The 15535-nt window shown below is 37.5% G+C and overlaps 1 protein-coding gene across 1 annotated transcript in view; it reads right to left on the minus strand.

Annotated features, from left to right (window-relative positions):
- Window positions 1-13229, minus strand: part of dnah1 (dynein, axonemal, heavy chain 1) — a gene marked incomplete at its 5' end in the record, with an annotated part of 34419 nt that extends 21190 nt beyond the window's left edge. Inside the window, 28 exons of the mRNA XM_084395836.1 lie at window positions 40-334; window positions 449-559; window positions 1144-1307; window positions 1438-1578; window positions 1958-2137; window positions 2299-2404; window positions 2609-2730; window positions 2821-2985; window positions 3114-3326; window positions 4406-4659; window positions 4971-5169; window positions 5329-5484; window positions 5682-5823; window positions 5916-5998; window positions 6563-6682; window positions 6773-6998; window positions 7139-7329; window positions 7546-7696; window positions 8043-8341; window positions 8421-8632; window positions 8743-8897; window positions 9637-9889; window positions 10204-10362; window positions 10539-10671; window positions 10845-10989; window positions 11894-12065; window positions 12153-12225; window positions 13068-13229. Coding sequence (XP_084251962.1) covers window positions 40-334; window positions 449-559; window positions 1144-1307; window positions 1438-1578; window positions 1958-2137; window positions 2299-2404; window positions 2609-2730; window positions 2821-2985; window positions 3114-3326; window positions 4406-4659; window positions 4971-5169; window positions 5329-5484; window positions 5682-5823; window positions 5916-5998; window positions 6563-6682; window positions 6773-6998; window positions 7139-7329; window positions 7546-7696; window positions 8043-8341; window positions 8421-8632; window positions 8743-8897; window positions 9637-9889; window positions 10204-10362; window positions 10539-10671; window positions 10845-10989; window positions 11894-12065; window positions 12153-12225; window positions 13068-13229 — 4782 coding nt within the window. The remainder of the gene's footprint in view (window positions 1-39; window positions 335-448; window positions 560-1143; window positions 1308-1437; window positions 1579-1957; window positions 2138-2298; window positions 2405-2608; window positions 2731-2820; window positions 2986-3113; window positions 3327-4405; window positions 4660-4970; window positions 5170-5328; window positions 5485-5681; window positions 5824-5915; window positions 5999-6562; window positions 6683-6772; window positions 6999-7138; window positions 7330-7545; window positions 7697-8042; window positions 8342-8420; window positions 8633-8742; window positions 8898-9636; window positions 9890-10203; window positions 10363-10538; window positions 10672-10844; window positions 10990-11893; window positions 12066-12152; window positions 12226-13067) is intronic.
- Between the last annotated feature and the right edge of the window lie 2306 nt (window positions 13230-15535).

The raw sequence follows: 15535 nt of genomic DNA on the forward strand, positions 1-15535 counted from the left end.
AGATCTAAGCTGTATGCTCAAGTGTGTGACTTTACTCACTCTTTGCTGCTGGGCTTTCTGAATGGTTGTGATCTGTTGAGCCACGACTGATAAAACCTCCACGTCTATTCGATTGAATTCATCAAAGCAGGCCCAGGCCCCTGAACTAGCCAAACCTTTGAGAAACTTGCCCATGGCTATGAAGTCCAGCTGATCAGAGCAGTTAAAAACTACAGTCTGGATGGCCAGAGCTTTGCCCAGGTCTTTAGTGGTCTCCGTCTTCCCAGTCCCTGCAGGGCCCGCCGGGGCACCTCCAAACTTTAAGTGAAGCGCACCAGTCAGGGTTAGATAGCACCTGTGTGGTGGACAGTGTATATAATTTATTTCTAACAAAGAAAGTATCCTTCAAAAGACTTTCTTTTGAAAACTATATGTATGTATAAATGAAGTTAAATTTTCTAAATGTCACCTGTCTGTCAATGGCGTGATAACAAGTCGTCCTGAGTTACCAAGGTACTCATAACCATACAAGAACTCAGCATTCACTGCTCTGATGTACAGGTCATCACGCCAGTAATATCTACAAACACACAAACACTAACACGTCTAAACTCCAATGCCTATAAAAATGTATACTTTTTTTCAGCTAGGATGCATTAAATTAATCAAAAGAAACAGTAAGGAAATTTATTGTTACAAAATATTTCTATATAAAATACATGCTGTTCTTCTGAATTTTCTATTCATCAAAGAATCCTGATATGTAGCACAGTTTTCATAAAGATATTAAGCAGCACAACTATTTTCAACATTAATAAGAATATATATATTTATATGTATAATTTTCTGGGTAACACTTTACAATAAGGTCTCATTTGTTAACATTAGTTAATGTATTAACTAACATGAACTAACAATGAGAAATACATTTGTTACAGTATTTATTCATCTTTGTTAATGTTAGTTAGAACATGCAAGTACACAGTGCATTAACAAATGTTAGCAAATACAACTTTTTATTTTAATAATGCATTAGTAAATATTGAAATTATATTAAGATTAATAAATGCTGTAGAAGTCTTGTTCATTCTTAGTTGTTAAGTTGTTAACTAATGAAACCTAATTGTAAAGTGTTACCATTTTCTGGATTATATATTGTATAACCTCAGTTGGCTGATCCACTCAAAGTCATTGACACTGGATACTTCCTCCTCAACCAGCTTGGCTGCCACATCTTTAGCATGCACTTCAATCACAATAAGTGCCGAGAGTATCGATCGCTGCATCATTGACAGGCGACCCCGCACCAGCTGGACCAAATCTCCCAACTGTTTGTGAATATATAATACTTTTTTTGGGATCGGAATGTTTCCATTTTAGAACCTACAAATATGCAGTGTACAGGGAAATCTTCACCTGGAATATTTAATTGTTTGCATTCATGGAAACGATCTATACCTGCGTCTGTAGCTGTGGATAAAGCCGATCTGCCAGGTCTCCCTTTTCCAGAGACTCTGACACCTCTTGGGTCCAAAATGTTTGACAACCAGCTATAACCACCTGACCGGGCCAGGACAACACCCACTCTGTGCGAGGATGCTGCAGAGACGAACAAAGAGATTTGACTCTTTATATCAGAACAATCAACCACCACTGACAACATTAACTACTACAGTACGCAGGGGTGTCAAACTCACTTCCTGGAGGGCCACTGTCCTGCAGAGTTTAGCTCCAACCCCAATTAAACATACCTGAACCAACTAATCAAGGTCTTTTGGATTACTAGAAACTTCTAGGCAGGTGTTTTGGAGCTGGTTGGAGCTACACTCTGCAGTGGCCCTCCATGTGACTTACAATGATAATACAAATAGTATTTAGATTGTGACAAAAAAAAATCTAGTGCATTTGAAAGTTTATAGTGATTTATACCTATTAAGGGTACCATTGATAAAAAACAAAGAAAACAGCATACACTAACCTCAACATAGGCTTGCAGTGAGCGACTGATGTTGTCTCTTACACTGGCCTTCATGGAGTTCTCCACTTCCCGCAACCAATGCTCCACATTCCCAGAAGGAGACACAGGAACGGACAAACGGACTTCTTCTCCCTCACCAGAGTACATGTGTGTGATCTGCAGATCTGACTGGAACTGGAGCTGCATATAGTACAATAGATTTCATAATCTGTGGCATTAATTAAATCATTATTACTATATAAACCAAAATTATGTTGATATTTTCTGCAATGCTAATTATTTGAATTTCTAAAATGGTGAAAATATTAAATCAGATCAGTTTTCTGTAAAAGAGAACTCACCCGAGCGATGTTCTCAAAGCATTTGCGGAGATGTGGCTGCACTGCTGTTGGATCTTTAGTCTGAGATAGAATCTCCAGTAACTCATCATCTGATAAAAAATAAAATCTAAACCCAGAAAAATGAAGAGAGTTTTAAAATAATTCCTTATACAATCATACTGATCATGCACAGATAAATTTAACTTGAAAGTGCTAAGAAATTAAATGCTATATTAAAATATGAAATGTTAAATGCCAAATTATTGTTTAATAATGAATTGGGCCTGCCCTACTGTTCATGAATAAAACCATAAAAACTGATCATTTTAACCTAGGGAAGGCGCTTCGTTTGGTCTCCAGGTATTCACTCAGTCCTTTCTGCACAAGCTCCAGTAAAATGTTACAGTCCTTGAGACTTGCCAATAGACTTGGTTCAGGACACACCTCAATCACCTAGATTCATAAAGACAATCACATTTCAATTCTTTAATGAACCACAGCCAAATCTACTATAGTATGATTAAATAGTCTGACTCTGCTCACCAGACTGTTATCATGGGCAGCCTTCATGATCTTTCTCCAGGTGCGCTCCATGGTCTGATACCTCTTCCCTTCCACAGGAAGTTGGCTGTTGATGTCATCAGAGCTGAAAATAGGTTCCATGTACAGCCACGACCGCTGACAGATAAGCCACTCTTCTAAAACTTCCTATCAGCAGATGGCCACAGTGACACAAAGTCTTAATTTAGTTGTTTTTTCAAAAATACCTACATGCAAACTAAACAAGCAGTCTAAAAATATTTCAAAATCATACCTACAAGATGACATTGGCTTACCTGTGTCATTTTCAATTTACTTTCCCATTTGCTGATTCTCTCCTCAAAGGGTTTTTTAAACGGGGAGAAAGCCATGCTCTGGGTCATGACAATGTGGTCATCCAGGAGCTGAGAAGCTTCATCTGGACTGCTCAAGATGTAAGTGCCCGTCTCCTTATATGCAATAACCTCAAACCTCACTGTTGACCACTCCTCCTCCATCTTGTTCAGAGCCTAAAGCAGATGTATAAAATGAAAGTAAAAAAACTGTAATATGAAATAATATGCCCATGGAATTGTTGTTATACAGTTCAGAAAAAAAAAAAAAAACCAAGATGAAAGCCCCTGTTATATATGTGAAAAAGCCCCTGTGATATATTCCACTATTGTTAATTAGCTATTTTTTTATTATTATAATTTACAATAATTTAATAATTTAGTGCTGGAAAAGATATACTGTAGGTATATCATAAAATATGAATTTAGTTCCAGTCCCCCCCCAAGATTTGAAATGCAGTAGGACCCATGATGCTAGCCTGGCTCCGCCCTCCTACGTACTTCCGCTCAATTTCATTTTCCTTCAGTACTACGTCTGGGACTGCTGTATATTCTTAGGTTTCCAGAAATCAATTTTTTGTAGGACCAATCAGCGAATAGAGGGAGTGGCTGAGAACGATGACGTTGATGTGATCACACACATGACTAGCGTCGGCCAATAGTGAGCCTACGTGTGACGTACAACACACAGACGCGCTGCTTTATCAAGACTCGAGGAACAGAGAGAAGGAAATGAATAGTGGAATAAAGTCGTTTTTTTTTTTTTTTTTTTTTGCACAAAAAGTATTCTCGTCGCTTTATAAACTTTATAAAAGACAGACATCTTATTCTAAACATAATCCTCTGATCATTCGGACGACCACACGTTAGCGATTGGTTATGGCAGATCCTGAGTGACTCTGGGCAGATCCAATAGTTTTGAACTTTAACAGAGAACCCGCCTTCAAGGAAGTAAACGTTTCTCAATGGAGCGAGGCCAGACTCTCTGTACAAATGAAATGTACGAGAGTCTGGTAGAACCAGGCTACCATGATGCACCTCCACCACTGGGTTTAGTAGGACCTGCAGTGCAGCTCCACTGTTAGATTTAGAGGGCCTTGTGGTGTAGCACTGCCTCAGGGCACAATGAGCCGTAGCAAATTATCCCAAAATGTATTTTAGCATCATGTTTACTGTGCCTGAACTTATCTTTTAAGTAATTGGCAAACTTACCCTTTAAGTACACCTGAAAAACAAGTCACAAATATTACACTCACTTGCTCAATAGCATATTCTTTTCCAGCCTCCTGAGCTACACAGCTGATTTCCTCCACATGATTTTGCAGGCCCATCTCCAGACAAAGGGAAAAGGTAAGGTTCGCTTTAGACCTCATATTAATGTTGATGCGTTCAGAAAGAAGTTCCCAGTGGCGGTTCCGCATGCCAGGATTCCTTAGGCCCCGTATCAGAGGAATGAATGGACGGAACTGGTCAATCTTAGTCCGTATTTCAGATGCCACTTCTTGACAGGCTGAATGGAGTCAAGAATAAAAAGATTTTTTTAACGAAATGATACGAATAGACGGGTGTAAATAGAAAATGTCTATTTACATTTTAGACATGTAATGTAATTCAGTCTAATGTAATTTAGACGTCAATTCTAAAATAATTTCCATCAACTTTTGTATTTATGAGAATTTAGTTTTTACTTATTGTAAACAGAAAAATGTTTCTAATTCTTGACATCAGTTATGACAAAGTTGTGCTAAAACATAAACATTTTTATTTGTATCCTCTCAGCTCAGCTTTGTTTGTATCCTCTCAAACTTACTTCCTACTTACCAGGAATGTCTTTAAACAGTTTGACACACTGATGCATAGTCTTGTAAGCATCAGTGACATTGCGCTCCAGTTGTTCAGGGTTAATGGCTGACAGCGGGTCGTTGAGCCAGCTTTCATGCCAACGCAGCCAATCAGATGTCGTCTTCCACAGGTCATGAAATGGCTGAAACTCTCGGTTCAGCTTCTGTAACTCTGTGTACTAGACAACAACCATAAAATATAAACAAAATATTTTTCGATTCAAAAATGTAATTTATCACATAGGAAAAGTATGGTCTAATTAATGTTACAAAATAAAATAATACAACAATGAATCATTAGTTTGTAGTTTAAAAAGGGTAAATTTGAGTTAACCTACATCAGAGACTGGTTTGTCAAAGAGTCGTTCACGGTTGTTGTAAAGCTGTGCCATTTCCTGACATTCTTTTAGCTGCTTGTCCACTCTTCGCACCTCATTTGCCACCTCTTCTGCTCTCCCAAGGTTTGTGTATCCAGAAAATCCAGCCACCACCGTCTGAATATTAACAGAGGTGACTTAATTTCAATGCCCAGAGTTACCATTTATTCAATAAATTCTCATGACAAAACATCACATCCTTGGACTTTATGGTGTGATTTAATTCAATAACAGATGAGCATATTTTGCTAAGGAAGCAAACAGGTAGTGAGTCCCAACTGATAATGCATTTAATAATGATCAGTGAGTCTGACCTTCAGGAAGCTCAAGCGTTCCAGGAAGTTGTTTTGGTCAATGACCAGGATCTTATGGAAGCGTTCTTCATCCTCAGAATGTTGGGCTTTCACTGTTTCCATCTGGTTCAGGATCTTACAGGGCCATGCCATTGCTGTCCACCTACGCAACATTTAGTATTTAGGAGCTCAGCTACACAAAGGACTGGGTTAAAAACAATATTTCATTAAATGGCAAGGCAATGATACACTCACCTCTCATTGAAATCCTCATCAGAGAGACTGTAGAAGAATTCATCCATTAGATCACATTCAGACATTGCTTTGGATAAAAGATCCTGCAGGAGGCCATTAGCAGGAGGAGTCAAAGAAAAGTCTTTCAGAATACTGGAATAACCACAACAATGCAATGACATCTAAATAAGGCAAACATGGCCACGGGGAGTACATGTGCTCTGATATGCCACTTGGCGGAGCCGTTTTCTGCCACTTCTCCACTGACCTTTCCAATTAACTAAATAAACTACATTGTATATTTTCTGGTTGTTGCTATGCAATTGCAAAGATGTTTTTGGTGATTTTTAGCACATATCTGTGTCACTGCTTAGATGTTCTGGGTGGTTGCTAAGGTGTTGCTAGGGAGTTATGTGTAGTTCGCTGTTAGGTGGTTGATTACTGTCCAAAGTCAATTGACCCACCTCCAAGTCACAGTTATATTCTGGTCTCTAGATATGGCTTGAATCCTTTAATATAAATGTATGGGATTATTTTTAATTGAGTTATTTTTCAATTAACTCATTTAATTGAGTTATCGTGCATAATGTAATTTGGTTCAGACTTTGACTACTGGCAATCTAGTAGGATACATGTTATGTTGTGCAATGCTAAAACAGTGACTGTACCTCATGCACTTTGAGTTGCTCAGGGACTAGTTTCATCCATTCTCTCTGCTCTATGAGATCTTCAATGTAGCTGGGCTTCTCAAACAGCTTTTTGCTGATGGCTTTACACTCCTTACATGCCTGAAACACACGCACAATTTTATATAGGCTAATAGTGTTTTATTCAGACTTGATTAAAAATGCTTCTAATCCTAATGAACACTGACTCACATCCTGCATCTGTTGATGTAATCTCAGGGCAAGTCGGTCCAGCAATGCATCGGCGAGGGCTTTCCGTTTCTTTACTAGGTTTTGCCGAATGGCCTCCACGCTGACCGTGAAGGGTCCGATGATGATGGTAGAGGGGATGGACTGTTCTAAAAGTTTCATCTCCCTCAGGTGCTCCAGAACTTCCTGCTTCACCTCCTGAGGGGTCTGGTTCTCCTGACTGTGCAACCTTGAAGACACAAAAATATAAGCAGAAGAACAATCCTTGGTGTGTAGGGTATTACAGTATACTATACATCATACTCTATGTATGTTCTTTACAATCAACAGTATATAGAAGGAAACTAGCAAAAAATATTAGAGATTTACTCTAGAAAAGTATTGATATCAGAGTTGTAGAGCTCAAGGTGGCGTTCATATTCACGGGCGTAGGCTCTAAGAAGTATGATGGCCTGTTTCAGGGCCACACTGATGCTCTCCCTCAAATTCTTGACTTCAGGTTCCCACAAGCCCACTGACCACAACACATCTCCAACAATGAACAAGTTCGTCATTACAAACTGAGAGAATAGGAAGAACAAAACAGAAAAAAAGTTTCAAATATATAATTTTAACAAGTATGTTTTACTAAATAATTTTGGCTTTTTTTAATGAAAAAAACAAGAAAATAAAGTAATTTTTATAAACACAACCTCTTTATGGTTTAATTTATGCTCATTTATTTAGTGAAAGATCTTCATAAAAGTTATTTATGTGTCAGAAATCAGATAGGGAACCTTGTCTACTTGAGGAATGTTGTATGTGGACAGGATTCCTTTATCGAACAGGTTGATAACGGAGGTCTCAAAACTCTCTAGAGGAGTGCTGTAATGAACCCCAGTCTGGTCAAGCACCAAATCCAATGAGAAGAGAGGTTTCTTTTTTGGCCTGCATAAAATCATGTTGGATTGTGGATATGTTATATACAGTTACAAAACAGTGCCACTCATATTATCTAATTTAGATCAGTGTTTCCCAAACTTTTTATAGTAAGATAGTATTCATAGTCCCTCCTATCTAAGATTATATGTACTGTACCTCTTTATTTTTTACAGTTTTTTTTGTTTTTCTTTGTATTTTAAAAAAAGATTATATAAATATAACTAAATTGAAATACAGTTATGGCTTAAGTTCCCTTAACCACTGATTTTAATCCATTTACACAAAAGAAATCAAACATAATCATATAATCATATTTAACAAGTAGTAACCAGGATAATGAGAAATCACATACTTGTATGGGCTGTTTATGAGATCAGGGCCCCATGTCAGATCTTTGGGGCAGTGTAGGGCACTGTGGCAAGCATCGAGCAGTAATTTGGCAAAGCTGGCCAGGGAGTCCTGCACCAGAAACCTGAGTGAGTCCTGCTGAATGCTGCGAATCAGCGCCATCAGGCGACACAGTTTGGACATACGATACACATCCCAACGGGACATAGTGACATTGTACCAGCCACGTTTCTCATCTTGCAGACTAGACAAAATCCCATTACATAAAGCCGCCAGCCATGACTCTTGTAGAAACAAGTGGACCTGTAGGAAGAAAAAAAGAGTTTAATGACACAGAGGCACATTTGTATGTGTATGTGTGTACAGGTGGCAGTTTGTTTACCTGTGCATGTTTCTTAGACTGTGCCGACTCAAACTCCTCCAAGCGAAGTGATTTTCTGAAGCTGAAATCGAACAGGCTCATTTCTGCCACCCTGTTGCACTCTTCTCTCACTTTGGACAGCACAGCAATCACTTCAGGCTTAGTGAGCAGATAATTAAAGACAAAATCTGTACGGTTCTTTTCAAAAGGATAGTCAGGGACTGCCACACTGCCTAGGAGGAGGGGAGACGGCAAGTTGTTGGTTGGCATCAACAATAATAAATCAACATTAAATCTCGGACAGTCTGAAAGTAGTCTCTTTTTTTTATGTCCATCTCTCTACCTCTCTCAGGAACACTCTCAGGTTCTTTTTGAGGAAGTGTGACGTAGGAAAACTCTGGGTTGTCCTGTACCACCTTATCAAAGACTATCTGGTTCATAGTGCGACTGTACTCCAGATGAAGCTCTGTCTTCAGCCGCTCCTCACAATCCTGTAGACTGTATAGACAAATGTGTTTTTAGAAAAACAAACTAATACTATCTGTGACAATTCTGTGCAGCAGACATCAGTAACTGTTTATGTAATTATATGGTGTGTGTTCTGGAACTGTACATTGTACAACGTTCAGAAATAGAAATCAGATAAATAGAATGTTGTACGTCTGGTGTTAATGGAAGGTGCAGATGTTTTTTTATAGCAAAAGTCTTAATGTTTTATTATTAATGATCATACTTGGGTACAATGGAACTCATTTGCATTTTTTACAATACTGTACACCAGTGACAGAGATCCATATCTTATGCAAAAGCAAAACCCATAACTATTCTAGTACAAAAAGAAAAAATCTTAACAAAATAACCTACCATTCAAACGTTTGAGATTTTTTGAAAGAAGTCTCTAATGCTCACAAAGGCTGCATTTATTTAATCACACATACAGTAAAAACACTAATATTGATATATTTTAAAATATAATTTATTTATTTAGCCGTCTTTTCAGCAGCCATTTTCAGCAGCCATTACTCCAGTTTTCAGTGTCACATGATCCTTCAGAAATGATTTTAATATGCTGATTTGTTGCTTAAGAAACATTTCTTACTATTATCAATTTTGAAAACAGTCATGCTGCTATATATTTTTGTAAAAATTGTGAACTGTACATTTTTTTCAGGATTCTTTGATAAATAGAAAGTTCAAAAGAACAGAATTTATTTAATGATATTTTCATTCTTCTCACCGTTTAAGATGGAGGCCTGGTGTGGAGAGTGCATATTTTCTGATGTGTTCTAAACTGGTGAGATTGAGAGTGGGGTTGCCACTCCAGACAGGCATACAGTCAATGGAAAGATGGTACAAGAGTAAGGCCTCTGTCTTCTGTCTCAAGTTCAGTGCAAACTGGACTCTCTGGGCAAAGACACATGGGTCCTCCGCACAAAACAGCAGCCTGATCCTGGGAACCCAATACTGCCCTTCTTCCAGTGACAAAACCCCTGGGAAAGAAAGGAAGTTTGGAAAGGAAGTTTGGAATAGAAACAATGGTTTAAGAAAGTTTAACTATATCACAGAGTTAAACATGAAACCAAAACTTTTTGTGGCTTTCAGTTGAAGTCCCTCTAGCCAGCATTTAAATGTTTATTAATTTTTACTTTCTTTCTCTTCTGGGATGAGCTGTGATATGTGATATGTCACATCACAACTTTCCTATTTCAACAGGAAATATGTCAGCATAGGAAAAAAGTGCACGTTAAACTGTTTCATGAGGTGTTTAAAATAAGCAAGCTTTATGAATGGCTTTTGCACATGCCTTTTCTCTGTCCTCCATTCAAAATGGGTTTTCCCATGGAATCTCGAACCCATCCATTACAGTCCACTTTATGCACCAAGTACTGTTTCTTCTCCTGGCTGTATTGTAGTACGCCAACCAACTGCCAAGAATACTCCAAAGCCGGGCTCTTTGGATCCACTACACATTAAACACATGAGGAACAGACATTTAATTTTCCCCACATGTTCCCATATGGCTCCCAATGGATGGGCTGTAATATGAATTTATTTTCAGGAGGAACAACAAGACAAATGATGGGATCCATTCGACTACAATATGTCAGGTATTATGAGAGGGTTTAGACAGCACCGTACCAGGTGGGATGCTGTTTTTTGTCGGCAGCAGGGCTTTGGCAGGAACAGGTTTGCGGTCGATGGAGCCTTGCTCATAACCAAAAGCCAGCCATTCCTCTGGAGTACGGCAGTCAAACTCCTCGTTATCGAATATCTGGTGTTACATTAAAAAAAATTCTAAACACAAGTATGCAGCCAATTAAACAGAAATGGTACTGGAATTTAAACTAAATCATCTACATGGAGACTAAAATAAAGGAAAAAGCAAACATTCAAATTCACTTCAAGAATACTTCATAAAATCAATATACAAGCAACATGCATGACCTCCAGAGACAGGTAGTTTGAAACAGGCTGGTAGGGGTTTTCTGTCTCCGCACTCGTCTGGTATCTGGGCATCAGCTGGTTGGAGTCAATGCCTTGTTCAGTCAAAAGCTTACTGATATCTAACTTCTGATACTCCCTCCTACGTCTGAGAATTAAAACAGACACAAACATCAACATACTACATTTACAATCTAGAAATATGCCTTATATATATAAAAGAAAACATACAAAACACATTAAATAACAAAATGTACATGAGCCTTTTTCAAATGGATGAGCATCTACTCTAACTGTTTAGTATCAACCAAGCAAACAGATCCTTAATAATACTACAATAAATACTACTGTTCAAAATGTTTTTGAAAAAATACACCAAGGCTGCATTTATTTAATTAAAAATACAGTAAAAACAGTAATGTTGTTAAATATCATTACATTTTTAAAGAATTGTTTTAATGCATTTTAAAATTCAGTTTAATCCTGATGCAAAGCTGAATTTTCAGCATCATTACTCCAGTCTTCAGTGTCACATGATCCTTCAGAAATCATTCTAATATGATGCTCAAGAAACATTTCTTATTATTATCAGTGTTGCAACAGTTGCGCTGCTTAATATTTTTGTGGAAACCATGATACAGTTTTCAGGATTCTTTGATAAATAGAACGTTAAAAACAGCATTTAATTGAAAAAAATGAAATCTTTATAACATTATAAATGTCTTTACTGTCACTTTTGATCAATTTAATACATACTTGCTGAATAAAAGTATTTATTTTTAAAAAACAGTAGTTTATAATGAATAATAACAAATCTTAACAAGCAATGATTTACAGCAGAACACACTTTGGTTACCCTTTTTGAAAGTGACTATTTTTCTTAACCTTGCATCATTTTATTCATGGTTTTTAAGAGGATAAAGCATGTCAAGCATCCTGTCCATGCTGGCATCTAATTTAGTTATCTTCTACCAAAAACAGACCTGCGGCTCATTTTTGGGTTCTGACCCATTAGTTGAGAACCACCGGTGATGTTTGTTTGAACTGCTCACCTCTCAATTTCGATCTTGCGGGGCACATGTCCTGGGAGGCAAGTATAAGCTATCTGAACTTTAGGAGCGTAACTTCTAGGGTGAAAGTCCGTCTCGTGCTGGAGTTGTGTTGATGGTTCTTGCCAGTTGCTCTCCAGAACATTGTGCAGGTCAGGAAGTGTTTTTAACATAGCTGCTACAGTCAAAAACAAAGAAAATACAATGAGTAAAGTTAGTTTTAGCATTTGTGTTTTGACTTGATTATGAGTTGATTTCTTACTTTTGCGGGAGTTGGACTCGTATCCCGCCCGGCACAGTAAACTCTGTTGGGTCACTGGACCTTGTGTATAAGTCTGAAAAACAGCAGCATGAGTTTTGGTGACCATATTTAACAAAACAAGGTAGGTATATGTTTATGTTTACATGTATGTGTATGAATGAGTAGGACCCCATGATTTCTGTGATGCGGAAAAATGCAAACAGAATAGAGTTCAACAGTTCCCGTCCCCTTTTTCAGCAGTGCTGATTTCGATTGATTTTTACCCGTAGGGTTTTAAATAAAGACTTTGTTAAAGATTTATAAGCCATGAACCAAGCCAACCAGCTACATTGACTCCATTACATAATTTGCAGTGCTTCATGGGAGTAGGCGGAGCTAAAGAGCTATTTTGGCACTTGTTGCTTTTTTTTTTACTCTGACTGGTGTAATTTTCTGTACAGCATAATGGATAATGTAGTTTTTCACTATGAATACGATTTTTTTTTTTAAGTAAGCTGAAATAATGCGGACTAACGGCTTCAGCAGAAGCAGAAGCAAATACAACCGATTAACAACCTCATAGCTTCAAAAAGAAGGTTTAAAAATAGTTTTTTCCTTCCAGGAACTGACTGTTGCACTCTATAGTCAGTGGAATTCAGTCATGAAAATGTAATGTGTAACTATACAACATCGGTCAACACTTCTTTTATACTTTTTTGACATTAATGTTAGGTTTTATGAATGCATTTCATTACCAAAGCTTTTGATGATACATTTGTAATAAATCATAAACCACAGAACACTAACTAAATAAATAAATAACTAAAACAGAAATGGAAATGAGGAAAAATAACAATTTTTTTATTATTAAAAAAATAAATAATTCAAATGGAATCCAGAAAAAGAAGCAGTAAAAGAATAGAAAGAATATTTTACCTGTTGCAGTCTTTTGCCTGATGAAGTTAAGAGATCAGAGTAGATGCCCCTCAGAGGGGGCAGTTTGCCCCTGTGACCCTCTCTAGACTTGTTTGGAGGGTGAGGACAAAACATGCCAGATCCGTAAGGATGGTTTTCACATTGCGTCTGTTTTTTGTCCATAATCTCTTAACCAAACCGTAAGAAAATAAAGAAAAATTAACGTACTTACGAAAAAAGCAGAATTGTTTCATGTATTACAGTATGTTTAACGTTAACCAAACATTGTTACAAAGTACCTAGCTAGCACTATTCCATAAAATATGACAATAGCGAGAGGTATATATATATATATATATATTACTGTTACATGTATGTTACATTACGGTCGAGTTAAATAACGTTACATAGTTCAAACAAAAATCCGTTAAAAACACCGTTTTTAATTTAACTGTTAAGTTAACTTACCTCACTTCAAATCACAGCAGCTGACAGGCATCGCGTAAAAATATAAGTACAAAGTTATAAATATACTAAAAGTGATATAAAACTGCAAACCTTAGGTAACATAAATAAGTTTCAGTAATTACATGTATATTTTCCGCCGTCTCGGTGGTCATTAGCGACGCTGTAACGGTTGCTAGGCCGTTGTAGATTCCGGTGCACGAGACAAAAATGGCTAAGCGCTTTACAATCAGTTACTGTTACTGTGGAGAGCAAAACAAACATTGAGTGCTATCATGCCAAATGTTCTCTAGTCTGCAGTTTTAAAAAGAAAAGAAATTATATATATTCTCATCAAGTTAAGCTTTAGTATAAGGTCTAATAACTGTGCAAAAAAAAAAAAATATATATATATATAATAATGAAAAAAGTGCTTCCAAGGTTAGAGGGAAGATGCTGTTCAAATGTGCGCAGTATGACACATTCAGAACTGCATACTAGCATGCTACTCCATTTCTGCGGCAGAAAGATGTGGCAAAAACATTTAGAATGCAGTTTTAACTCAGGAATAGTAATTTCCCCCCACTGTACCGATTTATGTGTAATTTCTTTTACATTGTTTAATATTTGTGTAAAAGATTTTATAGAGAAAAGATTTAATGAGACAATGTATTAATCAACTGGAAATGATAAGTGTAGATATTAGGTATTTAAAATGTTAGCTTAGTTAAAAAATTAGGAAAATTAAAAATTAACAAAGGCTTGGGACAAATTTGCCAACACTTTTTTTTCTTTCTTTTTTTTGCAAACTTCTGCCCCTCAGGTAAAAATGCTTTTTTTAGGTTTTAAAGGTTTTTATTTTTTATATCTGACATTGCTCATAAGTAGCCCTCTGCATTTCCTTATTTAACACGATAATGAAATTACATATTGTGTAAGTATAAATGAAGTATGACTGCAATGGTCTCAGCCAATGACAGTCTCTTATGAGAGTTTTAGCAATTATGTTGAAACTCAGACATTTAAGGCATTTCTAGTTCTGTACTGCATCAGTTAATGGCAGTAATTATGATCTAATACACTGGAATGGGCTTCCCAGAGTGATCCCAACCCATCCGTTCTCTTTTCATCTCATCCTGTGTAATTGTACATCCCGAATGACCCACAGGGATCCTCACACTCCTGGGTCAAAAGGTCACCGAATCCTGCCCCATTTCCCAGCGGAGATCATAAGCAACACACACCTTCATCCCCGCTGGCCCTGCATATCATCCTGAGCATGCTCACTGTAGCGCGCATGAATGACTTAATGTGCCTGAACTCATGTGTCATTCCCAGAAGGTGTGTTGTAAACCCAAAGACAGGGTTGGGCAAGGTCAGAGGTCAAGTGCATGTGTGAAATTCAAAATGAGGCGCCACAGATGCCTTTTGACTTTGCAGGGGATCTAACTGCCATCATTGTAAAAAGGACTAAAAAGGACATGACAGACTGACAGATCATTAAGGAGATTAATCAGATCATTAAGTCAACAGGTCAAAAAGTTAATGGCAGCGGAGGAAAGACTTGCCAATTAACAACACAAGTGATACTTTGTCACAAGCTACCAATGCCGGCTCAATTTACTCACCTCAAATGAGGAAGTTAGTGTAAAGCCCAAATTATACTTCTGCGTCGAACTCACGCCGTAGCTACGTCGTAGGCTGTGTGTAGCAAGCGTACCCTTAAGGGTTGCCAATTTCAGTAGAGGAAAATAAGGGACACTCCCTTGAACTCTTTATATATGCCATAACAGATTTAAGTGAACTATTTATTTGCTTTGTATTTCACAATGTAAAAAAAGCATATATATCGGCGTATACGACAGCGTGTCCCAGGTCCTGCCAATATGCAGCAACTTCGCACAGCCATTGAAGAGGAGTGGACCAACATTCCACAGGCCACAATCAACAACCTTTTTTACTTTTTGAACAGTAAAACTGCACATTTTAGAGTGGCCTTTTATTATGGCCAGCCTAAGGCACACCTGTGCAATAACCATGCTGTC

This window comes from Rutilus rutilus (genome assembly GCF_951802725.1).
Source record: "Rutilus rutilus genome assembly, chromosome: 22".
NCBI classification, from domain to species: Eukaryota; Metazoa; Chordata; class Actinopteri; order Cypriniformes; family Leuciscidae; genus Rutilus; species Rutilus rutilus.